General features: G+C 47.2%; 1 protein-coding gene across 4 annotated transcripts in view; it reads left to right on the top strand.

The window, feature by feature from the left end:
• The window catches only part of LOC129157175 (uncharacterized), a 73871-nt gene extending 47916 nt beyond the window's left edge, over nt 1-25955 (top strand). For all 4 annotated transcript variants that reach the window (XM_070545482.1, XM_070545484.1, XM_070545481.1 and 1 more), the window contains 19 exons: nt 1536-1717; nt 1836-2019; nt 4537-4679; nt 5833-6014; nt 6573-6832; nt 6909-7131; nt 7207-7390; nt 12519-12645; nt 14554-14637; nt 14770-14946; nt 15018-15292; nt 18653-18801; nt 19584-19668; nt 21216-21330; nt 23954-24079; nt 24158-24370; nt 24563-24683; nt 24775-24931; nt 25360-25955. In XM_070545482.1, the coding sequence (XP_070401583.1) occupies nt 1536-1717; nt 1836-2019; nt 4537-4679; nt 5833-6014; nt 6573-6832; nt 6909-7131; nt 7207-7390; nt 12519-12645; nt 14554-14637; nt 14770-14946; nt 15018-15292; nt 18653-18801; nt 19584-19668; nt 21216-21330; nt 23954-24079; nt 24158-24370; nt 24563-24683; nt 24775-24931; nt 25360-25773 (3401 nt within the window). In that variant the 3' untranslated portion in view covers nt 25774-25955. The remainder of the gene's footprint in view (nt 1-1535; nt 1718-1835; nt 2020-4536; nt 4680-5832; nt 6015-6572; nt 6833-6908; nt 7132-7206; nt 7391-12518; nt 12646-14553; nt 14638-14769; nt 14947-15017; nt 15293-18652; nt 18802-19583; nt 19669-21215; nt 21331-23953; nt 24080-24157; nt 24371-24562; nt 24684-24774; nt 24932-25359) is intronic.
• Nucleotides 25956-26466: the final 511 nt, after the last annotated feature.

The raw sequence follows: 26466 nt of genomic DNA, 5'->3' as shown, positions 1-26466 counted from the left end.
TTATTATCTTCCTGCATCTCCTCTCAATCCTAAAGAGAAACTGCTACCTGGGTTCATATATATTCACCTCATGAGTTACCTTTGAACTGCAGTTCTAAGATCTACCGACCAGAAAACAGTGGAGTGCCACTGCTCGCCGGCTGATTACGGGACCGTTTTTGCTGCGGAGTTCGTGCCGGAGCGGAGCGGAGATAGTGGAATTTTGGGGGTGCGTCACCGGAGAACAAAACAGGTGATGTGCCTCGCTCCGCAGCAGCGAAACGCATCAGGCACAAATAACAGACAGAAAACATTAAAGGAAATGAGCCGACATGAACGATCGCATGTTTAATTTGTTTTTGAGGTGGTGACGCCTGATTTGACGGTGCTCAGGACGCAGATGTCTGGAGCGCATCAACAATCAGAGCTTTGCATGCGCAAACTGGTTAAGGTTAGGATGGGGGTGAAGAAGAAGGATCTTAAAATCTATTCTGAATTTAACAGGTAGCCAATGTAGGGAAGCTAAGACAGGAGAGATATGATCTCTCTTTTTAATTCTCATCAGAACTCTAGCTGCAGCATTTTGGACAAGCTGAAGACTTTTAACTACATTCTGTGGACTTCCTGAGAGTAATGAATTACAGTAATCCAGTCTTGATGTAATAAATGCATGAACTAGCTTTTCAGCATCACTCCTGGAAAGGATACTTCTAATCTCAGCAATGTTGGTGGGAAAAGGAAATCCTACAAACCTGTTTAACGTGGGATTCTAATGACATGTCCTGGTCAAAGATAACATCAAGGTTCCTTACGTTGTTCTCGGACATTAATGTAATGCCATTCAGGTCAGGTGACCGACTCAGCAATTTCCTTTTCTGGATTTCTGGTCCAAAGATGAGAACTTCCGTCTTGTCTTGATTTAAAAGCAAAAAGTTTAGAGTCATCCAATTTTTTATGGACTCGACTTGGACTTAGTTGCCTTTGACTTGGACTTGAGACTTGATTGGAAAGACTTGTGACTTGGCCACACCTCTGTTCTGCACTAATAGCACCTTAACCCTCTCAGGCTCAAAATAATTTAGATAAAAGGACAAACAACTAAGTCCTTCAGGAGTACTTCTGACTTAAAAAAGGCTCATGAAACACGTATGTGGAGTAACCAGGTAGGTAGGTTTTAACGTTGCAAATCTGCAACGCCTGCCTCCAGAGGGGCACAGCATGAAGTCTAAACTGACTCAACAGTACGTTGACGTCCCCGAGTGAGAGAATCTGCATACATCCAACAGAAAAATCCCGGAGGACACAGAGATCCAGTCTGCCAAAACTGACTTACGATGTTAGCTGTTAGCAGGGATAATGGGGTCCGGTTTTTATTAATCATGAAATGGGACATGATTCCTTTCATTCATCCTTATTTGGTCATAATTTCACACATTTGGGTCAGAGAGCAGGAGACAGAAAACTCTTTAAATGAGCTGAAATTACCTGACATTGGCTGCAGTGTGTCTCTGGTAACTCAGCACTGATTTAGCCTTTGCATGATGCCTTTTCAACAGGGCCTCTTTCTGCCTTATACGAAGACGTAGTGGTGGTTCATCCCTCCCTCCTGAACTGCCTGGAGGCGCTGGAGAATCAGCAGGTCCGAGAGCTGCTCAAAAGACTTGGTGTTCACGAGCTGGAGCCGCAGGAGCTGCTGGAGCAGCACATCTATCCCACAATACGCAACAACAAGTGGAAGGTAACACAACAGCCTCCAGGAGAACCATCATCAGCTGTTTTCATTTCCTCTGCTCTAAACGCTTGTCTTTACTTCATTCGTCATCCTCCTCTTCCTGTGATTTCCTCCATGACTCAAGTCAAAGTCGGAGTCGGTGGTTGTGAGTTACTTGGTATTCATCAAGCAGCATTCGTCCAGTGGTCAGGAGTTCTCAGATGTGGCAGTGCCTGTCCTCACCAGCAGGGGGCTGCTGTGTCCGGCCACAGAAAGGGTTCATTTCTCCAAAGAGTACGGCAACATCAACCTGGAAAAGAAGCTGCCTGGTAGGGAGAGACCTGCACATCTGTCCATTGACACGCACGCACGCACGCACACACACACACACACACACACACACACACACACACACACACACACACACACACACACACACACACACACACACACACACACACACTACGCAAGGAAACTCCAGCGTTGGTTTTGGCCACGTGAAAGCTCAGTGAAGACACGTTTCAGAGACGTGTCTTCCCTCATCAGTTCAGCTCAGCAGACACAGCTGTAGGACCTGAGACGTGTGTCCCTGAGGACAGAGTTAGTGTTGGGGCACTTAGTGCATTTACACACACATCATAAAACCAAAAGCCTCAAATAGACCCATGTCGTTTGCATGTAGTCTGGCTTAGGATGAACTGGTTCTAGTCAAGGAGTGGGCGGCCGACCAAAATTACCCCAAGAGCGCAGAGACAACTCATCCGAGAGGTCACAAAAGACCCCAGGACAACTTCTAAAGAACTGCAGGCCTCACTTGCCTCAATTAAGGTCGGTGTTCACAACTCCACCATAAGAGAGAGACTGGGCAAAAATGGCCTTCATGGCAGATTTCCAAGACGCAAACCACTGTTAAGCAAAAAGAACATTAGGGCTCGTCTCAATGATTGCCAAGACTTTTGGGAAAATACCTTGTGGACTGATGAGACAAAAGTTTTTGGAAGGCAACTGTCCCGTTACATCTGGCATAGAAGTAACACAGCATTTCAGACAAAGAACATCATACAACAGTAAAATATGGTGGTGGTAGTGTGATGGTCTGGGGTTGTTGTGCTGCTTCAGGAACTGGAAGGCTTGCTGTGATATATGGAACCATGAATTCTACTGTCTACCAAAACATCCTGAAGGAGAATGTCCGGCCATCTGTTCGTCAACTAAAGCTGAAGCCATCTTGGGTGCTGCAGCAGGACCATGACCCAAAACACACCAGCAAATCCACCTCTGAATGGCTGGAGAACAACAGAATGAAGACGTTGGAGTGGCCTGGTCAAAGTCCTGACCTGAATCCTATTGAGATGCTATGGCATGACCTTAAAAAGGCGGTTCATGCTAGAAAACCCTCAAATAAAGCTTAAGTACAACAATTCTGCAAAGATAAGTGGGCCAAAATTCCTCCAGAGCGCTGTAAAAGACTCGTAGCAAGTTATCACAAACGCTTGATTGCAGTTATTGCTGCTAAGGGAGGCCCAACCAGTTATTAGGTTCAGGGGGCTATTACTCTTTCACACAGGGCAATGTAGGTTTGGATTTAGTTCTGTCCCTAAATAATAAAAAACATCGTCAACCATCAATCTAATCAAGCTGAAGTACCCAGATAACGCTGTTGATGCCTGACTTCCTGTAAAAGACTCCGTCCACCTGATACTGGTTGGACACACCTGGGAATGACGAGACCATGAGAAGCAGCCATAATATCAGAAAATATCATCGCCACAAAGTAACACCACCAAACAGGACAGTACGTACCAAATGAGCTGTGCTGCAGCGTTGTTGTCCATTCCTTCAGCCAATGTGCTTATTCTGATTTAACTCCGCCTCTTTTCACTCTCGCCAGCGTTTGTTTACTATTTGTGTTGCTATAAGGTAACCGGAAGAATACCGACACGAAAGGGCGCGTGTCGCCACCTACTGTAGAGAAGTGGAGCGCACTTCATCAGAGATTTGGGTTTTGTCATGTGCATGTAAACTAGAAACAGAAGAAACGAGCGTTAGACAAGAATACAATAATGGGAAAAAGAATCTAAAATAAATGTGAATTTAAAAAGTCAACGATAAAGGTTATCAGGGGAGCCTGAAAAAGACACAACTGACAGAAACAGCAGCTTGAAGAGATGCTGGTGAGGAAGAAGAAGACGAAGAGGAGGTCACACCAAAGCTTGAACAAGTGAGTCTTCAGCTGCTTTTTAAAGGAGACCACTGAGCCCACTGATCTCAGGCTCAGGGGGAGAGGGGTCCAGTCTGGGGGCCACAGCAGCAAATGATCTGTCACCTTTGGTCTTTAGCCTGGTGCTGCACAACCAGTAGGCTTTGGTCACTGGACCTCAGGGACCTGCTGGGGGTGTAGGCACTAAGAAGATCACCAATGTGAGATGGTGCTTGTCCATGTAAGGCCCTGAAAGCCAGGTTGTTGCTGTAGAACTAGATCGACTTAGATGCACATGTAAACACACCAAACGAGACCAGCAAGGACTAGAGGGAGGAAACGGCAGCTAAACACGAAGCCAGCGGTTTCCCTACAACTGCACTTTAATCATCTCATCCGATGAGGAGCTCACCTGCCTTCAGACTGAACAGACAGAACGTTTGGGATTAAATGGCACAAGCAGCTCGGTGTCCCTGTACAGGACTTTTTAATCCAGTTTATAATAAAAAACGTTTAAAATGAAAAAGCTTTATTCATCAAACATGGAATTCAGAAAATAATAAAATCTTTATCCCATTCATGGGCTAATGTTTCTCTTTTCTGGCTGAGTTAGTGTTTTTTAACCTTCTGCTCTCCCCTCCATCAGGCTACAGCTGGAGCCTGCTGAGTCCCTGCTATGTGGAGGCCAACAGAGACGTGGCCGGGTGGAGAGACCTGTTCAGCAGACTGGGAGTCAAGGACGGCCTCATCATCTGCAAAGAGAGACGGACGCTGACTTCTGAAGAACTGGTATAACAGCTGCTTACACACTCGTAGGTCACTGTGCGGACATGCACGTTAAACCCAGATAATGATGGGGATGGGGTGTGTGTGGACTCAGTATTTACTGGTTGCACAGAGACACAGAGTCTTCATCTGAATGGGAGCCATCATGACGAACAGGTGAGTGTTTAAAGGATGAAAATACGAGGGGTTTTGACTCAGCAGGATCAGTCGGAGAAGAGCAGGAGACTGATGGGACAGGTGACACTCTGCACATCTCACATTCCCGATGCTGGTTTTAGCCCGGGCTTTAGCAACAAGGGGTTTGGGATGACACCATCCATCACTGTGTGACCAAAGTCCCCTTCATGGAACAGGGGGTGCTGGTGCCGACTCGTCAGCAGAAGAGCCTTTTCAGTTGCCCTTTGAGATCAATCCAAATAGACCAGAATGGGTATCAGCAGGTCAGAGCAGTCCAAAAATCACAACCAGAATCTGTGCATCTTCAGCAGCATCCGGGAGGGAGGGAGAGAGGGTTTACACGATCGGCCCCTCCGATCACCAACAACACAGGAAGTCAGGACAAGTGTCTTGCCCAAGGACACAAGGGCAGAATTTCCTGGAGTGACCTGGGATTGATCTAGCAACCCTCCGGTTACTGAACATCTGGCTCTACCTAATGAGCTGCCTTTAAGCCCCCCCCCCCCCCCCCCCCCAGTTCCATCCCGGGCAGAATCTTGTACACATGACCCGTTAACAGTCCTTCACAATAAGAGCACACTCCTACACTTGAAATGCCTTTTAGTGTCCTCTTCCTGTAAGAGCTCGGCATGCCGGATGCATCGTGCTTGTGAATGACGAACATTACCACTAGTGATCATACAACCAGCTCTCAAACACCCCGGCGAGGACCCTGGGCTTAGTTTAATAACAAAACATCCACACACCTCATCCTAATGAGGCCTTACAGTCGTCCTGTTGAAATCTGTTTCATGTCTTTCTGGTTCTGGTGCACAGATCAGACATCAGAGCTGCTCTAGCTCAGTAGAGAGAAGAGGTTCTGCCTGCAGGAGACCGACGCGACCCCTCCGGCCCAGCTGGCCCAGACGAATAAAAACTTTTAAGTGAGATGTCGTTATAACTGTGGAGCTCATTTGTTTTCCTGTGGCACCTCCAACAGGCCTCCAGTCCCTGGTCGGCTGAAAGTGCAGCGTGGCACCAGAGCCCAGGGGAGGCCTGTGTGCTGGACGACTACCGCTGTGAGGAGTTTTACAGCCTGGCTACAGCTCAGCTGCCTGGTTCCCTCCTCCAGCAGCAGAGGATGGAGCTGCTGGCGCTGCTGGAGAAGCACTGGGAGACCGGGTAAAACATACATCACCTCATTTTAAAAAACAACAGTAGGGCTGCCATGATTGCACCCCCCCAAAAAAAACAAACAAACCTGATCTTTTATTTGATAGAATATTGTGTAAAATGATTAAAAGGGTCCAGCATGACTTTAAATATTTATCCGCTGAGGAGGCGGGGCCTCCAGGCCTGTACCAGTGCCTTCTGGGACCAGTTTAGTGGTATTTGTACATTTTAGCTGCATGTTGCTAACTAGAGATGATCACAGGGGCCACACTGAGCCTTGAGTTTGACCCACACGAGCGTTAGACACGACTAAGGTCCTTCAAAGCCGAAGCTGCAGCACCATGATGGCTCCACTGTAGCTTGGATGGAGCTGACTAATGACTGGAACCAGTGCAGACCAGTGAGAGACTGGTGAGCGTCGGCTGCAGGTCTAGATAGTTAGTCTGATTGTTTCCTTAAGCTGTAACACATCAAACCCTGGGACTGATGGGGTGTGTGTTCATCTTTTATAGGACTCAATACCAATCTGTTTTCAGAGACGTAACAAATCCTCCGCTATCCTTGCAGACATTGTTACTCGCAGTACCTGACAGCCCAGGTGATAGACCACGATGGGCGGGTGGTCAGAAACACCAGGTCCTCCTTCCACCACTTCCTGTGCTGCCTTGAATGGATCCCAGCTCACCGCCCAACTCGGGAAGGACCGCAGGAGAGGAAGTTCCTCCGTCCAGATTCGGTCTACGTCACGTCACCTGAAGTCACCAAGCTGCTGGGGACTCACGTGTTCTATGTGGACACAGACTCCAGCCAGTTCAGCAGAGATCTAGGTGAAAACGAGCCCAGACTGGTGTTCTGTAGCTGCTGCTGGCAATGGACCTGCTTTAACTCCCATCTCCATTATAGGGATGAGAGAAACCATCTCAGTAGAGGTTCTGATCCAGTACCTGAAGGAATGGTGTGTCCACCCACAGGAGGACAACCAGGAGCAGGAGGCAGAGGGGGCTTGTTTCACTTCCACCATTCAGCACATCCATGACGTCTACAACTATCTGCACACCAACTGTTCCCAGAGCAGCCTAAAGGAGCTGTTCCAGCACACCCCTGCTGTTTTTGTCGAGACTAAGAGGTACGGCCTGTGCTTTAATTCAGATTAACATCAAAACCCAAACCAGAGTGTCTCAATAAGACCTGGTCTCCACAGGGTCAGCGAGACGTGGTGTTCAGGACGCTTCCACCATCTGAAGGAAGTGTGCTGGAGTGACACTACCTCCATGTTTCAGCGCTACAGGTGGCTGATGCAGAGAGCAGACAGCCCCGTCCAGGAGCCCAGGGTCCTGGCTCCGTTCTACAGTCAGCTGGACGGCATGCAGGACTTCTTCATCAGAGTAAGCTGCTCTGTTCGCTCCACAGGAAGTAGGCGGAAAACAGATAGATTTTCTTCATATTTAATGAGCTGTGGCCGAGTCGTCCCCCATCACCCTTAATGAAGCTTAAGGTCATCAATCCCCTTCTATTTATAGGCTGTCAGGCACCAAGCAGTAAGGCATAAAAGACCCAGGTGTTGGACTCAAAACGGGTTTTCATTTACCCTCAAACACACAAAAGGGGTAACAAAGCAAAACCTAGTGGTGTTGTGCTCGAGCAGGTGGCTCGACTCTCGATCTTTCAAATCAGAAGTGTTGACAAAGACGTGCCGATGCCTCGCTTCGTTGTGCATAAAGCCTGAGTCATGCGGCTGCGTCAGTGCAGGGACACGCATCGCCATTACCCGCCCTCGCGGGCCTGCTGGAGAGCCCCGCAAGGACGGACGGAGTCGAGCTCCCTTTTCTAAACATCTGTCCGTCGAGACGGAGAACGCAAGCTTGTGATTGGTCAGGGCACCGCTGTCGTCTACACCACAGCCATTGCGCCCTCAAAAACATGGAGAGCCGAGGATAACTTGCGGCAGACACGGAGCAGCTTGAAGAATACCTCGCATAAAACTCTAAAACATGAACATTTAATTCCCCGTGACTGGAGGAGTGAAAAGATGCGCAGTAAGCGTTTTATTTGTGGACGGAAATGACAGGAAACGTGGGTTTAGAGGTGGCGAGCGCATGAAGAGGTGGAGGATGAGAGACAAATTTGTCTGTGGTAAAAAGTCTCTCATATACAAAAAACACAACATAAACACACGATCTTGGACCGATACATGACAGGATACCACAGAACAGCGCTATGCCCTCTGCTGTCCTGGTGGGGAATTGCTTTGCAACACTCCCCAGGAGACGGAGAAGTGTGAGGGCTAAACATCTCCGTCCATCCGTGCGTGCGTCTCTCCCTGTTGGAGCTGACGGAGAAGTATGACTCGGACTTTAGGACACGTAACATAAAAAACGCTTTGCGGCTGAGACTCTTCCGGTGTGCAGCGATTGCCGCTAGTAAACCTTCTGCTGCCGATCCACTCCGCTGATCCTTCTAGTGTGCAGTAGGGGTTAGGCTACCTTTTTAATGGGAAATGGCCCGCGTGACACAGTTTAGACACCACTGTTACAATTTTATTAATCCCAAGGCGTTCTCTGGTCAGCCGAGAAACATAGTGCCACCACCGTATCCTGGGTCTTTCTTTGGGTTTCCTCCTGGTTGGACGTGCCCGGAAAACCTCACCAGGGAGGCGCCCAGGAGGCACCCCGACCAGATGGCCGAGCCACCTCAACTGACTCCTCTCAATGTGAAGGAGCAGCGAATCTACTCCAAGCCCCTCCCAAATCACCAAGCTTCCCACCCTATTTTAAAGCTAGTTTTCCAGGAGCACTGCTCAGCCTAAAACAGCTCTGTACAGTGGGGTTTGAGTCAGCCCTTCTGGGTGTAGTTTTGTTTCCAAAATTTGTTTTGTTTTCGTGACATAAAGTGGGTGTGCCTAGTTTTGGGCGGTATACCGGTTCACACCGAAAACCGGTGTTTATTTTGGTTATGTTATGGATTCTTCACATACCGCTATACCGGTGAATGGCCTAGACAACGTACAGAACGTTCGTAGTAGGAGAGTGTTTCAGCGGAGACTCATTTCACTGCTACACACAAACACCACAGCGTGGTGAAACCAAGAATGGCGGCTGGCGGCAGCTGTCACGGCAACATCGAAACTTTGAACGCAGAAGAGCTTACACGACAAAATAGCATGAGGTGATCAGTAAACCTTGTAAGGTAGCTTGTATGCTTCACAGAAACACGACTCGGCATGAAAATGGTGACGTTGCTGGACATTTTGCTCCCTCGCCTCTGTTAGTGCACCCCAGGGCAGCTGTGGCTACATCATAGCTCACCCCCACCAGCGTGTGAATGGGTGAATGACTGTAAAGTGCCTTGGGGGGTTCCAGGACTCTAGAAGGTGCTATAACAAATACAGGCCCTTTACCATTTGCTCAGTTTTAAGGCTTTTTCCTGACTCTGAACCAGCAAATGGCTGCAGGCAGTGAAGCAAAAGGCAGAACGTGTCCGCCCTGGGACTGGGAGATCGGGGTTCAAATCCTGGTCGGGTCATACCAAAAACTTTAAAAATGGGACCCAACACCTTCCTGCTTGACACGCCGCTTTAAGGGGTTGGACTGGGGGGTTAAACCACCTAGCCACTGCTGCAGCTCACCGCTCCCCAAGGGGTTGGGTCAAATGTGCAGGACATTTTCACCACACACCAGTGTGTGTGACAACTATGAGATTTTAACTTTAACTTAATGAAAACTAGGTCTGCACGATATTGGGAAAACCTGCGATATTCGATAACAGTGCTTAATACTGCGATATCGATATTACTCACGATAAATGAACAAATACTAAAGTATGCAGTGTTGATGTCTGCGCTGGGTTCAAAGCAAACAAAACAAATGCATGAATTCCATTACAACATAACATTTTTATTGCAAAAATATGCAGCTGCACCCGCTACTGTATTAGCAGCTGCACCTGCTACTGTATTAGCAGCAAAACAACAAACTGCATGCATGCAGTTTCTCAGTGACTTTAAAACATCACCTCCACCATAAAACTTTTTCTGATGCTCCAAATACAGAAAAACATCCCTTACCAGGGTTTTTGAATAAATAAATAAATCAGAAAATAAGTTTAAATGTTAAATAATAGTTAACATCACTTAAATGCAACAGCTAATTCTCTCATTGCTACTGAACATTTTCTTCACTTATGTGGTTATGATACAAGGCTGTTGCTGTAATTGGGAAGTGAACTGTGCTGGGCCAAACTAGGAGAATATTAAGATTTTCTGAGGGAAAGAGAAAAACAATTGTCTACCTTCCAGAAGAGGAACTGGCAAAAAACTACATGGAAAATATGTGAAAATGTTTGTTTTTAACCCCAAATTGAACAAGTTTACCTAGATCTTAAAAAGCAGCTCAAATGATGAAACTGCAACTATGATTCTGATAACAAGCTAACAAATTGACCTAGCTCCTCTTAAGATAAGCGGCTAGCAGAGCTTCTGACTGACAGTTTATGTGCAGCAGCAAATAAACTATCCTGATTAACAAGGTTATAAAAGCTCATAAAGGAAAAATCACTTTGATGTGTGGGGGAACTTTTCCAGGCCCTCTTTAGCAGGGTGGGACTGGGAGGAGAGTGCTGTAGCCTTTTAGCTGGAAGCTAACCGGAGCCTGGGGCTAACACTAGCGACATGAAGGTAGGTGGGTTGGTTCACCGGCACGTGTCGGAGTCAGCCCGGTTATTATCAGCTGCTTAACGACACTGAGCTGACTCACGTTCACGTTTGAAAGCAGCGCTGAGTCCAGAAACCTCAGCATAAAGTGTGTTCGTTAATCTGAGCCAGCACGACGAACAAGGGAAGCGAGCGGCAGCGGAAAGCGGGGGCGGAGCGGAGCGGAGATAGTGGAATTTTGGGGTAAGGGTCTACGTAGGGGGCGGGCGTATTACGTGAATGGACCCATCTGATTGGCCGCATATCAGAAGGACTACATTTGATTGGTCAAATAATACTTTCGCGTAAAAAACAGAGCTGGTTTACAAAAAGTTGATGTATGACATGGATGGAAATGTTTGAACCAAACATTTATCGCCGTTTTTGACGTGCTTTGCGATGGGCCTATTGCACGTCCTGTTATCGCGATGATGATAATTTTTCAATATATTGTGCAGCCCCAATGAAAACTCTTGAGCAACCAGTGACTTCGCCCCCTAGCCAGTCATTGGCCAGAGTCACAATGCCGGCCCGACTCAGCCTTGCCAAGTACCTCAGTGTAGCAGGGACTAAAATAGGAAGAACGTAGAGGGAAAATACTGAACCATGCCAGTGGAAACAGTGGTCAGGCCGAGCTGAACCGGTCCGAGTTACGAAAACGAAAGAAAATGTTCTTTTATATAGGGCCTCTCAAGATAAAAATCATGAGGTGCTTCACAAGAACAAACAATTCTAAATGTTAAAAGATTAAACCGTTTTAAAAAGATTTAAAATATGGTTACAATGAGAAAAAAAAAGTGATTTAAAAATGTAAGGAAAGAGAAAGAGGGAAATCAGTGGGAAAGGTGGAGTTGGTAGAAAGAGCAGAATAAGGAGAGGTTGATGATGAAGATCACGCAGAAGTCAGCCTGAACAAGTGAGTCTTCAGCTGCTTTTTAAAGGAGACCACTGAGTCCACTGATCTCAGGCTCAGGGGGAGAGAGGTCCAGAGTCTGGGGGCCACAGCAGCAGATGATCTGTCACCTTTGACCTTCAGCCTGGTGCTGCACAACCAGTAGGCTTTGATCACTGGACCTCAGGGACCTGCTGGGGATGTAGGGACTAAGAAGATCACCAACGTAAGATGGTGCTTGTCCATGTAAGGCCCTATAGACCAGAACCAGGATCTTGAAATGAACCCTGAAGTTGACTGGCAGCCAGTGAAGCTGGAGGAGAAGCGGGGTGATGTGGGTGTGTTTGGAGGACTTGGTCAGAAGCCGAGCACAGGCGTTCTGAACCACCTGTAGACAGTTCAGGGAGGTTCTGCTCAGACACGTGAAAAGAGAGTTACAGTAGTCTAAGCATGAGGAGATGAAGGTGTGGAGAACTGTCTCAAGTTCAGAGCGGGACAGAATGGGACTCAGCTTAGCAACGTTCCTGAGATGGAAGAAGGAAGAGCGAACAAGAGAACTGACATGAGAATCCAGGGTGAGAGCTGGGTCAAAGGTCACGCCAAGATTTCTGACGGAAGGTTTGGAGAGTGGCTGGGGAGAGGAAGGTCTGGGCCTCTATGCTTAAGCTGCTGCCCCCGTGACCCGACCTCGCATGAGTGAAGGAAAACAAATGAATGGATGCAAATATGTTTAACGTGTCACACCGGCTTCAGACTCGAGGTCCACAGCTCGACTATTTATTCATGAAGCTCTAGAAAACGTGTACATTCTTTAGGAAAGCTGTCCACTGAAACACCTCTTTTGTTCTACCGAAGTGAGAAACAAGACGCTAAAGCATCTGAGAAGATCAGCGTACTTTAGGTGTATAATGAACCCATGTGTTTCTGCTCCTAGCTGCTAAATGTGGACAGCTGTCCCAACATGAAGCAGTACGTCAGCCTGTTGGAACTGGTCTGCTCGTCGTCTCCCATGCCAACTGCTGAGGTGCTGCAGGATGTGTCCATACTCTATGCCAGACTGGGTGAGAACATGTAGATCAGCTTCATTAGGTTTTTGCTCACCAGCCCTCTAACTCATAACGACTTTTATGTGCTTTAACGTTTCTCTTATTGAAGCTCTTCTGATGATTCCTTTGAACTGATCTGTTTCCACGATGAAATAATGACTCCACGTAAAACTTGAATTGTTTTTAAAAACAAGGATTGGGATCAAAAGTTTGAGCTTGTGGATTTTCTCTCCTCCACACAGTCAAAATCATAAAAACAGTTTCTAATATAAATAAATATTTCAGTCAGCGGTGCAGTAAATATTTAGTCCAGCAAGTCTTCCAAAAGGGTTTCTTGACGACGTTTCACCCCCCCCATCCGAGGAGCTTTGTCAATTCTGACTGGAATATGGGAGGGTCAAGCTTATAAACTGTGGCTGTCTGTTGTTGTTTAACGAGCAGAAACTCACTATGAATATCCCTCCTCAAGGAGTCAGCAATGTCTGACCCAATGAAATGGCTCACTCACGGGGCAGAATCTATGGTTGTGTCTCCAACTGTCTCTGCACACAATTGGACCAATCAGAGCATCGAACAATGTGACGCGCTGCCTGTTATTGATGTCAGTCAATGGGGAAGTCCGCCATACACCGAAGAAGAAGCAAAAACGTCCTTTTTTTTAAACTTAAAGGGATACTATGCAACTTGTTTATATTTTTAAATCATTTTCTTGAGCTAAAACGACCCTTTACAGGGTTAATGAAAGGGCACTCAGACCCCCACCCACCCCTATGGCCAGAATACCACACTTGCAACTTCAGAGTGGCGGGCCACCTGCTGTTGGACTTGATAAGTGGAGCTGACAGACCCGGAGCTGCAGCCTGAATCCAGCATGTTTTAGATCATGAACACAGTTGATTTGTTTTATTTAGTGAGGAATCTAGAAACTAATGAAGGCTGGGGAGACATTTCAGCTGTTAGTTTAAGGTGTTAACAAGACGAACGCACAGCGAGTTTCGTTTTTGGTTTTACTAACTCTTACTTTATTTAAAGAGAGGTCATTACATATTTATGAACAGCAATACAACTGTAAATATGCCAGATTGTAGCCTTAGGCTAATTTCCATCTGCAGTCCTCTGACAGGTTAATGTTAAAAGAGAAAAGACAGACAACAATATACATTTAGGAAAAAACAAACAAATAGGAACATATTTTACGTAAAAGACAAGAGTAAAAACCTAACTGGACACTAGGGGGTGCTAAGAGCAAGCCAAAACTGCAAAGTCTCCCTTGAAGTACGTCTTCTATGCTAAAGTAAAAAAGAAAACTATTGTTTCAACACTGGATGTGTCTTCGTCACATGAAGACACATCCAGTGTTGAAACAATAGTTTTATTTATTTTTTTGAAAATCACACCTACTAAACCTTGGCTCACCTGAGTGCTCCAGCCTTCCGATTTTTCATTCCCAGTTTAAATAAACTTTATGAACTCAGCCAAGGAGAGTGGTCGAAGACCAACCAGAAGCTTGGAGGAAACAAAAACTATTTTCCGAATGTGCAGCTTGCCAAGAGACACACAACCAAACATCCGTGTCTGTATTTGAGTCTGTGACATATTTCTGTCTACTCACATCTCACATTCCCAGTCGGTGAAGACGAGAAAAAGTAGAACTTCTAACGCCCTAGCGGCTTGTTTTACAGTTATTCTACTCTTCTCGGTAACCTTTCCTTGGTTTCGGGCCTTATTCCAGGGATTGGTGGACTCTGAAGCTCTGTCTGCTGTTGCTACATGTAACCACACACAGCTTCTCAGCTAATGCAGCACAAGTTTCAGTGTGCACGAGAAAAAACACCAATACCCTAAACATACACTGGAAACACACCAAGATTCCTGCAACAGTGGAGCCATTCTAACCACTGTGATGCTTTTATTAATTACCAGCTCAGAGGTGCAAGTGTCAGGTCCCTGGAGACCAGGATGGCCCTCCCCACAAGCTGAATCCCAGTTTCTGCTCCACTTTGAAGGGTGAGTCATGCTCCTCTTCTTTACTCTGGCAGGATTTTACTGATCCATGTTCATTTTATTTTTCATCTTAAAACACTATTCAGCTTCTTGTCTTCACAGCAAGACCACTCTGTAATGGTGTTCTGTGTCCAGGCATGGTGTCTGACATGAGGGTGTTCCCCATCAAGAGTAACACTTGGGTGAAGTTGGCGAATAAGCCCATGATTGGTGATGACAAGGAGCTGGAGAAGATTTTCAAATCCCATCAGATGGTGTGTCTGCTCAACCTGCCGCCACCAGAGAAGAAGCCTGCTCCCAAGAGCAAGACTGGTACGTGTGTCCATTCTGGTGTGTGTGATGGAAACCACGAAGATGCTGACTGTCTCCTGGATGTCTTACAGGAAATGCAGCAGCAGGAGATATGAAACCTGCCTTCAACGAGAAGGACAGGCTTTTGTTTCTGGACATCTGTGGCATTCGCCGGCTTTCCAGCTGCATCAGGTCTGAGCCTCTGACCGAGTCGCTGAGGCCTTGCCCTTCCATGCAGCGCATGGTTCGCTCAGTGGTCCCCTACATCCAGAGGTTCCTCTACCACCACGATGAGCTGGCTCAAGTCTACTCAGAGCTGGCTGACAGGAAGATAGCGGAGAAGATCAAGCGTCTTTCCTTTGCACAGGTAGGCGGAGCAGACAATTAGGGGTTTTCCAAAGGAAGACAAGTTGAACTGGTGAAGCCCTCTGACCTGGAGTCTTATTTTCTCTGCTGCCTCGCTCAATAGCAACGGCTTTAGTAGGAACAATGAGCTCTCGGCCCATGCCTAGTTTGATGTTGTCAGCTGAGGTCTCATCAAGCAATCAGGACTCAGTTCTGATTGAAATAGTTTTACATCAGCTCGTTTAAAAACAGGAAGCAGAAGGCTGGAGCACACAGGTGAGTACAATTGGTTATTTGATGCAAAAACAAGAAACCGACGTTTTGACGCCATGTGTGTCTTCATCAGACAGTTGGGGTTAGTTTACTCACCTGAGCGCTCCAGGACTCCTGCTTTGTATTTTGGCTGTCCATCAGCTGTAGAGCACCAACTTGTGAGTGGATCAAGCGCAGTGCTTCATCCTACTTATGGAGCTGTTGTTGCTTTTGTGTACTGAAAGTTGCTGCTTCATATCTTAATCCAGGTTTCTAATTACAGGGGAGCTAAGGGGAGCCTGGCTCCCCTGAAAGGGTGACGGGCTCCACTAGAAGCGCGGCAAAATTGCGTCATTTTAACAACCACGCGCCTCCGCACGGCCCAAACTTTCCGCACCCGCACCTAGGAAATTTTCTAACCACGCGGATGGTCGGATGCGTAAAAACATGGCGGACTAGAACTAGTATGGCGGAGGTTCGTAAGTACAGACATTTGTATGATTCAGCTCTCAGATCACCGTGATCAACATGTTGTTAATAATTCTTGGAGAGAAATAGCTCGCACTGTCGGAAAAGACAAGGATGCTGTTAAAAATGCTGGAATGCCATGTTGTAAACAGTAATTTCTACTTCTACTATGGTGTAGTGTTGGATGCATGCCACAGAGCTCCATGCTGCCCCCTACAGTTTGGCAGAATATTGGCTCACCGCAGAGACAAGCCGCATGAACCATAAACACTGCGAGTTGTGAAGCGCGTTCCATCCACGAGCCGCATCACCAAGCGAAAAGTAAATGCATCAAGCATAAACCAAGCTTAAGCAAGCATGCAGCGACAGTGGAGAAGAAAACTGCCTTTTAACAGGAAGAAACCTCCAGAGGATCCTGGCTCAGTGTGGATGTGTGCAGAATGAATGAACTCCGATGAAACATGACCTTGTATGTTTAAGAGTTTTCTAAGTGACCCAGAAAGGTGTGATGTCTAGGTTTATAAAATAAATTTGGCTGTTTGTTGGGTGTAACCAAGTTACAAATTTATATCAACCAATCTGACGCCAGATCGTTTAGTCTACACACCCTGGATCATGGAAGCTCCCGGAGATCCGGTCTGCAGGCGAAGCCATCTCTCAGATCGAGCGAGTGGGCTTCTGATGTATCTGAAGGTCGTAGGCCGCCTCCGCATACGCACGACTGGTCAAGAGATACGTTCTAGGTGGCTTCTGACGGACGGCTTCGTGTCTGATGAGTGGGTGGTGGATTGATCACATAATTGTTGATTTAAAAGGATGGTTCAGATGCCGCCAAAATTATTCCACTGAAAAATCTGGTTCGATTCCCCAGAGGATGGTTATTTAGCATGAGCTGTGAGCTCTGGCAGAACTGACTAAAATAGGAGGTGAGTTCACTTAAATGGTTGTTTATAAACTTTGACCAACCAGATCTGAGAAATTTGTGTAGGCGTTTACCAAGACCCTCAGCCACTCCCCTTTCAGTGAAGCTTATTTCACTTAAAATATGGAGAAAGTCTGTTAATCATTCATTTGTTAATATCCTGATGTTAATATGTGAATGCAACTGATAATTAATTGACCACTTTAGATAGAACATTCATTATAGATAATTGTAATTATAACCAACTTGTGAAGACACATTTAATGAGACAAAATAAGATCCGTTTCATTAAAAAGGGAAAGGTCTCGTCTTCTGCACGGACCTTGGAGTTGCAGCTCAGATAAGGCAGTCAGGAGGAGGAATTTGTCATGGCTACCTTCTGGACGGTTAAGCATGGAATTGTTTTGATACAGGGAAGAACACACCATTCCTAGCAGAGGAAGGCTGCTGGGCATCCGACTGGACAAATACATTTGTTAGCCTTTCACAACATTACGATGGCGTACAAGATTTGTTCACTTGCAAACACAATAAAGTGATTTTCCCAACAAATCCAGTCAAGCCCAAAATTATAGTCCTAGTAGAAAATCCACACTTAAGACTACAGAATTCCAGTTAACAGGCCATACGTGAGTCTGATGATGCATTGACGAGGTGTCCAGCAGACAGGTGACTATAAAAGGACGTTACTTAGCAAAGAAAAGCCCTTCCCATTTCACGCCGTCAGCAACGGCCCCTCATGGAAGAGAAATGCCACAAAATCTGAGAAAGGAGACAAAGAAGGTGAGGGCTACAAGAAGATCAGCAAAGCTTTACTGTAGCAACAGTGATCCAGAAATCTAAGAAAGATGGAAGTGCAACCATCTTAGAGACGTCCAAGCTGTCCACGAAGGGTTGAAGAAAACCACCATGCAAGTTCTCTGCAGTTAGCTAAAGCAGTCGAAGGCCAAACTGGAGTGATAGTTTCCCATGACACCATACGGAAACCTCGCTGATATGGTTGGGCATGAAGGATAGACCAGACTCATCCTTCTAACCCAGAACAAATGGTAAATGGTCTGTATTTGATATAGCGCCTTCTAGAGTCCTGGAACCCCCCAAGATGCTTTACAACACAATCAGTCATTCACCCATTCACACACACATTCACACGCTGGTGGTGACGAGCTACAATGTAGCCACAGCTGCCCTGGGGCGCACTGACAGAGGCGAGGCTGCTGAGCACTGGCGCCACCGGTCCCTCCGACCACCACCAGCAGGCAAGGCGGGTTAACTGTCTTGCCCAAGGACACAACAACCTTGACAAACTTGAGCGGGGCTCGAACCTGCAACCTTCCGACTACGGGGCGAGCACTTATCTCCTGTGCCGCCCCATTCAGGACAAGGAGGACAGAAGGAATCATTTGTGGGCCGCATTTGGGAGGAGCCTTGAAATTTGGACTTGCTTTGTTGCGTTGCTGTGAGGTGATCGTCCTTGGAAGGAAACCATCACCATCTTTACGGGATTCCACTCACAGACTAAAGACACGAAGCTGAACTTTCAGGAACAACATCTTTATGTTAAAGTAGGAATGTTTTCATCAGATTGTACCAGGCTGGTTTCACACTAGCTGACGGTAAATTCTGGACCACTCTTGATATCTTTGTGCATCTGCAGAGAATTTGGTGCACTGCATATTAGCAAGCACATCCTGTTTAGGCTCCTACAGAGGTTGTAAGTGGCCATGTGACTGTTCCCAGGTAGGGAAGCTTTACATCCGCTACCAGCTGGATGTGTCCGACGGTGAGGATGAGGTGGTGGAGCTGCAGGATGTCATCTGTCTGCTGAAGGATGAGAAGGAACTCTACATCCAGAAGGACCACCTCCCAGGCAAGCTGGAAATCTGCAGGTTTGTGTTCGGCTTAAAACCCGGCGCTGGGCTTCTCAGGCATCCAGGGCATGCTAATCTTCTTCTGGAGTTTTGGGTTCAAATTTGATTCTAATTAGAATAATTGCTCTATTCAGATTTAAAAATGAGAATTGGGGAGCTTTTAAGTCAATTTAGTTTCATTATTTAGTGCCAGTTCACAACAAGAGTCGTCTGAAGACGCTTCACAAAGTAAACATTCCAACTGAACGTACTTGTCAGCGCACTGAGTCACTTCATTGTGTCATTTAGTTAAGTGTCCCATGTTCAGTAAAACGGAACTAGACAGACCACAGATAGAAAACCTCCGATGTGTGTCATTTTATTTATTTCCAGATTTAATCGCTCATGTGTTTATTACATAAAACTTTGTTTTTTCCAGTTTCACTGTTTATGCAAGATTGTTTATTTTTCTATGAAAAGGTTCAACACTTCTGGAGATAAAGGCAAATGTGCACAGTAGCAGTCAGTTTTTCAATAAATATGAAGTTTTGCCCACGACTTCGTCACCGTTCTTCATTTTGGCCCAGTGAGAGTTAGACACCCCTGCTAGTTACCAGCTGAAGTAACATGAAGTACTGCCATTAGAGAGTAGTCGTATAGAAGACAGTGTGTCCTCCAGCAGTCTAAGCCTATAGCAGCATGACTACAGAGATAACTCTGGATAGCCTAGCCTTTTAGGTGGAGGCGTGTTGGAGGCAGGGCCAGGGACTCCCATGGTGTAGGTGTTGCTGGTCACATGTGTGTTTGTGTTTGTGTTGCAGCGAGCTGGTGAAACTGTTCTGCACGGAAAGCAGCCACAGAAAAGAGCTGAAGCATTTCCTGAGCAGCCTCATCAACTCCCTAGATGTGAGTGATATACGATCACTGCTCACTCTCACGTCCTGTCACTCTATTTCCTCTCACACACACACACACACACACACACACACACACACACACACACACACACACACACACACACACACACACACACACACACAGGGATGGCTGACCCCAAAATTCCACTATCTCCGCTCCGCCCCCGCTTTCTGCTGCCGCTCGCTTCTGAACTCAATTTTTACTGCTACCCGCTCTACAACGGCTCCGCCCCGGTGCGGAGACCTGAGGGGGGCAAACAGGCATGCGTGGGATTTTCGAGATCTTGCGATACAGTCCGAGCAATAAACGCGTAAGTTAGATCCAAACACCCGTTGTGTGGGAGAAGCATCGGCATGAACTGTTTAATCTGCCCATCGTCTGTGTTGAGAGATCAGCAGTGTTGGATAAACAAAGTGTGACTACTTAGATAGTAGAAACTGTATTTGTGGCTTATTTTTGTGCATTTAAAGTTCAGCCGCCATTGATAGTTGTTAAAAGTTGTTAAACCTGTGCATATGAAACAAAAAACGCTTTTTGTTTATCGATTTATTGTGAAATAACAGAAGCTGTGCTTGCTCCCTTTCCTGCTGGGCGGTTGTGATTCCTGTCCATTTACTGTGGAGGTGCTCCGGCGTCCGGCAAAAATAGGACCGATCCTATTTTTGCCGGATGGCGGAATGGCGGGCGGCCGCAGTAGTGGAGCAGCTCTGATTGACTACAACGGGACCGATTCCCCTGAAGTAACTTAGCCCCAGGCCACCTGCTGCTTCAGGCCTCACATTGAATCTTTTTTGTTTGAGTGACGATTTTCTTTTTCTTTTCTTGGAGCAGAACTGAACCTGCTTCTCAAAAGATACAAATAAAACCTGCGTGCAATGCTACTGAAGATCTGGACCAGGGGTCACGTTAGCCAGATATTTCCTGTATTTCACTGTTTTTTGTAACGATGGTGGAAAGATCGGATCATTTAGAAAGGTTGCAGTTCACACCCAGACTCATGCAGACATTTAAAACTTCACGGAGATTACTGCAGAGGTGACACAATGAGAAAAGATTCCCATCAGAGCATATGAGCAGCATCTCTGATGATACTGTCCCATGCGTGCTCCAATGTGAATGCTTTATCATCTCTGTTCATGGCTTTGTGTCCACGCGGCTTATTTCTACCGCTTCTTTCATCCATCTTTAATATTTTTGTTGTTCTGTGTCTATGATCTACTGTCCCAGTCCACTACATCATTTTCCCATCAACACATAAACTGTTATGTGTGCTACTTTTACAACAGGCCTGAGGACTCTACAGGGCTTCTGGGGGCACCAGGCTGGTGGCCCTGCTGAGGAGTATTAAGATCTTTAGACAGATTCACTCTGGGATTAGGCTCAGATTAGGAAAGTTGGTAGACCAAACACTCACAGAATCAGTCCTCTAGTAATGTAATTTCATCTTCACAGTCCTCACGAAAGCTTTTAGAAAATGTCTCATCCTTAGCTAAACCTGTTTTCATCTGAATAATTAGCAGCATCTCCTCATGTAGGACCCAAAAGCTCTGAAGAGATTCCTGGCCAAGGAGGACGTCAGAGAGCTTCCTGATGGCGAGGAGCGGTGGGAGGTCCCAGAGCCTGCTACTCAGGAGATCCCCCTGGATAGAGGTAACACACACACACACACACACACACACACACACACACACACACACACACACACACACACACACACACACACACACACACACGCGTGAGCTCCTAAGTTCTCATAAAGTTAGTTTCATTAGTATAAAAATCACACTCTTGTAGTTAGAGGGTGAGCTGATCCAGAGGGTGTCACTACAGCCGAGACACACTAGGAGGATTATTTGAACACTGCTGTGGGTGTTTGCAGCGGGGGGGGGGGGAGAACACCCAATAAACTGCATTGTGTGTGAATCTCTGAGGGAACAAAGAACACGTCCGCCTGTCCTGATGGGCTGTTTGTAGCAGCAGCTGTGGCGCTGTATGAGTGTTTACTGGTGTTGGAGCTATGTCACACCCTGTGTGTGTGTGTGTGTGTGTGTGTGTGTGTGTGTGTGTTAACAGTGGCTGGTGAACTTCAAGTTTTTCATCGTTTCTTTTCAGACTAATAAAAACCTCAGCACCATTTAGACCTCAGTCATGAATATAGATTCAGCCTGACCCCTCCTTTCCACCGGAGCCGTCAGCAGCGTCTCAGGAGCAGCATGTCGCGGCCCTTACACGCCGGTTCTATTTTCTACGCGCTACGCCTCTGAAACGGGTCAAGTTCGACATTTTTGGGGAAGACAGGAAATCGGACGTGGAGATTTTCAGAATAAAGAAACGTACTGCCTTCCGGTTGCTTTACTTAAAAAAAAAGTAATCACCTAGCTAGCGGTCTCCTTTGTTTTTCCATAATGGACGACAAAAGGTTGATTACTGAAGTGATTACTCCTGTTTGTTGTTATGTTTACTGACGAAGTCACGTGTGATTTTGCTAATGTTGCGTGACTTCCTGCTCTGTCGGTGACAGCTGCTCCCCTGCTGCTTCGTGTCTCGTGGGAGGGGCCAAGCAGCAGCTTACGCGAGCAGGACGTGCTGCAGCAGTAACGTGCTGCTGACGACTCCGGTGGAAAGAAGGGATCAGAGCAGAGCTGGTTCAAAACATTAAAGTTAATGATATACCGGCTCCATTGGTTTACTCACACACACACACACACACACACACACACACACACACACACACACACACACACACACACACACACACACACACGATTAGAGAATGACACAACTGATTAGATGAGTTACAATGAATTTCCCTTGAATGTGTGGAAAATGTGTGGGCTGCATCGTGGCGCAGTGGTTAGCACTGTTGCCTCACAGCTCAAAGGTCGCAGGTTCGAAACTCGGCTGCGGCCTCTCTGCGTGGAGTTGCGTGTTCTCCCCATGCACGCGTGGGTTTCCTCCGGGTACTCCGGTTTCCCCCACAGATCACAACATGCCCTATAGGTTATAAATTTGGATAAAAGCATCTACCAAATAACTAAACATGAACATCTAGACGCCCAACAATCCAGCAGCTGCAGGACCGTGTCCTAAAGCTGGTCCAGCTCTGGTATCGGGGCACCACCAGAGGAGAACTGGTTCAGGAACATGAGCAGCAGCTTTGAGTTCATCTGCAGCTCAATAAGAGAAGACATGGAGGACGGTCTGGGGCCTAGAAAGGCAGGAAAGAAGCCACTTCTCTCTAAGGCCCGGATCACACGGTGCGATTTTTGACCGTCACACGGGATTGTTCATGTCACACTGTTGTTGCGTCATGAGCGCACCTCCCGAAGCATACGTCACCAAGCAGCCCGCTAACCAAAGCAAGCAGAAAAATATAAACACTGAGTTTTAGTGTCGGTTCATGACCCAACTCATCTTCCTCAGAGAGGAAGCTTTGTTTTTAAAGCCCTCGCTGTGGCGTCAGTCTCCAGCTGCGGGTCTCTTTTTCCCGTCTTCCAGCTAAACAGCGGAGCTGTCAGCTGGTCATTCAGCCTTCTCCTCCATAAGAACCCACTAAACTACAGAGAAGTGACAATCTGGCACAGATCGCTGCAGTATCTAGACTTTTGCCGTGAATTCTGTCTCACTGCTCCGCTCCGTGTGACCGCTCACACCCGCTGACGCTTGTTCCTTCCCCTGTCCCTCTGGGGGCTCGCTCACAGTTACACCTCAGAACAGCCACAGATAAAGAGTGGTACCTAAACATCATCCCAGAGGAACTCCTCCAACCATCCAACAACAGTTTGGTGAGGAACGAGGTCTTCTCCAGCATGATGGAGCACCGGGCCAGAAGGGTAAAGTCAGAACTAAGTGGATCAGGAACCAAACATCAACATGTTGGGTCCAGGTCCAGAAAACTTTCCGGACCTTAATCCTACTGAGAACTTAATGTCCATCCTCCAGAGGGAGGAGGACAAACACAAACCCACAAAGTACTGGTGATGAAGAATGAGCTCCATCAGTCAGCATCTGGACCAGAGATGATGGACAGCAGGACTAGAAGATACTCACTTAGTATTGAATTAATATACGTGTGATATAACTGTCAGTAAAAGCCCAGAAACCCATGTGTAAACCTTGTAAAGCTACTTCAGTAACCATGGAAACGCCTGAATAAGAATGTAAAAATGCTGAAACAGCAAACTTTTTGAGGACTTGGTCACAACTGGTTTAGATTTGAATCCAGTCGCTTTCTTTCCCTCTGGTTGTAATTGCTGAAACTGTTTTCCTGCAGTGCCGAAGAGTTTCTCCTCCACCTGCTCCCCAGACGAGGTCCCTCGTCCCGCTCAGGCTGATGGTGAACAAACCCTGGGTTGCTGGCCTCCCCGAGCCCCCTTAATGAACACGGGCAGCCGTGCAGGTTAGTCGGACGGTTGTGAGCGACTGGATCTCAGCGGGGTGTTTGTGTTCTCTGATTATTTCTGACGGTTTGCTGCAGGTCAGGGAAACAACAGCGCGGTTGAAGCTGCTCTAAAGATGTGGCCTCCACCTCCTGCTCCTAAAGACAAAGAGCCAGAGAGGGACGTCCTCCCTGGGGGAAGGAGCCATGAGGGGGTGCAGCCTCTGAAGAGCAGCGGTAGACCTGCAGAACTAGCCAGACCTCTGAGCCACCCAGGACAGCCTGTCTCCATCAGCTCGCCCAGACCCGCAGGTTTGAACGACCTCGTGTCTTCTACAGCATCAGAAGTAGATAACGCTAAAGAATGAGTGTTCTCATGGTGTTAAAAGTTCTCAGGAGCACCAGCTTCTTTACACTGGCTGCCTTCTACATGGCACTGAGTTTAAATGCCTGACAGATTGCTTGTGCAGCGAGCTTCCTGGTAACGCTGTCTGTCACCATCAGAGAGCAGGCCGCAGAGCGAGGGTGGACAGGAGGGCCTCGCAGCTCCCAGACCAGCACAGACTCTTCCATCTGCACAGCCTGCTGAGGCTCCTGGGGACCAGCCCACTCCAAACAGCACGCTGTAGGCTTCAGCTCAGAAATCTTCCAACATTATATCAGCTCACTTCAGTTCCTGACATAACGTCCTCCTCCCCCGACTCCTTTTGTCTCAGAGCTGTGCCTGATGCGGTGGTGGCCTCCGCTACGTTCCAGGGGACGGCAGCTGCTGCAGAGACTCCACGTCCTCCCCTGAACCTGGACTTCCCTCGCTGGAACAAAGACCAGAGCGGACTGGAGGACATGGAGCTCACCTGCCAGAGACCCACCACTGTCAGTGTCCTCCACAAACGTCCACCTCTCACAAATTAGACTTCAGTTTTTTTATTACCTGCTTCAGGAAAAGCAAAAGGCAGATGATAATGTTTTTGCCCATGTGTGTGAGTGTCTGTAAGCTTCTCCTGGTCCTCTGGATGGATTTAGTGATGATTGGATGTAGAGATGCACCAGTATGGGTCATGTCACACAGCAGCTATGATGTAATAAACATCGGTACACCGCACCTCTTACATCCACGCCTGCAGTCCTGCATCACTGTCACACGCACACACACACACACCACACACACACACACACACACACACACACACACACACACACACACACACACACACACACACACACACACATGTACACACACACCTAACGAGTGGTGGTGCATTAGCTAAAGCTCTTGGTTTGTTTCCTGTCCTCTCCTCTAGATGGTGCCATTGGACGAACAGATGGACCTGATTGCGATTGGTGAGTGGGGGGAGCAGCTGGTCAACTCCTTCCTGTGTGACTGGAGAGACAGCAGCGACCCCGGACGACCCACTCACATCTTGTGGTGCAACCAGAGCGGAGAGAGCGGCCAGCCATACGACTTCAAAGTCACCTTCGGCGCAGAAGCCACGCCCCCAGTGCTGTTCATAGAGGTGAAGTCCACGGTGAAGAAAGAGCGGTCCTTCATCCACCTCTCTGCTAACGAGCTGGACTTTGCCCTGAAGGAGAAGGAGCGCTACCACATCTTCAGAGTGTACAGCGCAGGAGACGCTCAGAACGTTCGTCTGTGTCGCATCCGGAACCTGGCGCAGCACCTGCACACCAAACACTTGGCGCTTTACCTCTTTGTGTAGCTTCTGTTAGGTGTGAGGGGAAATTTGTTCTACAATGAAGCGTTTTGTATACCTTTAAAAGTTTCTTCTACTGTATGATCAGTATTTTATCCCGTCAAATCGATGTTGCGCTGAGTGTTTTAATTTTGTCTTACATCTCATCTTTACACGAGCATTCCTTTTAAATAAAGTCTGTCTGAAGATGTTTGTGTTCCTCGGGCTCAGCCTCTAGTTCAGGGGTGGGGAACCCTGGTCCATCGAGGGCCGCTATCCAGCATATTTTAGTTTCAACCCTGCTTCAACACACCTGATTTCAATCAGCAGGTTTCTGCAGAGCCTGATGAATTGCTGAACAGGTGAATCAACCACTGAATCAGAAGTGCTGGAGCGTCTGCTCCAGGGTACTTATGTCAATAACAATAATGACGATGCAAACTTGATGTGTGGGGTTTAGTAGATTGGAGTTGTTTTCAGATGGCAGCAGCAAACACATCACTGCTGCTCTCAGCCTAGCCTTTAGCTTATCAATCCTATTACAGATGTTTATGGCCAACAGAAATTGTTTTTTAACTTTCATAGGTTCAATCCCGGCTCCCACCAGAAAATGCTGCCTGGTGGTGGTGGTGTGTGTGAATGATACACTGTAGTGTAAAGTAGTGTGGAGACCTCTGGCTCTGAAAGCTCGGGTTTCAGGGGGCTAATTTAACAACTTTA

Source organism: Nothobranchius furzeri, chromosome 16, assembly GCF_043380555.1.
Source record: "Nothobranchius furzeri strain GRZ-AD chromosome 16, NfurGRZ-RIMD1, whole genome shotgun sequence".
Lineage (NCBI taxonomy): Eukaryota > Metazoa > Chordata > Actinopteri > Cyprinodontiformes > Nothobranchiidae > Nothobranchius > Nothobranchius furzeri.
The sequence above is the reverse complement of the archived record's forward strand: the minus strand, read 5'-3'. Positions and strand labels throughout refer to the sequence as shown.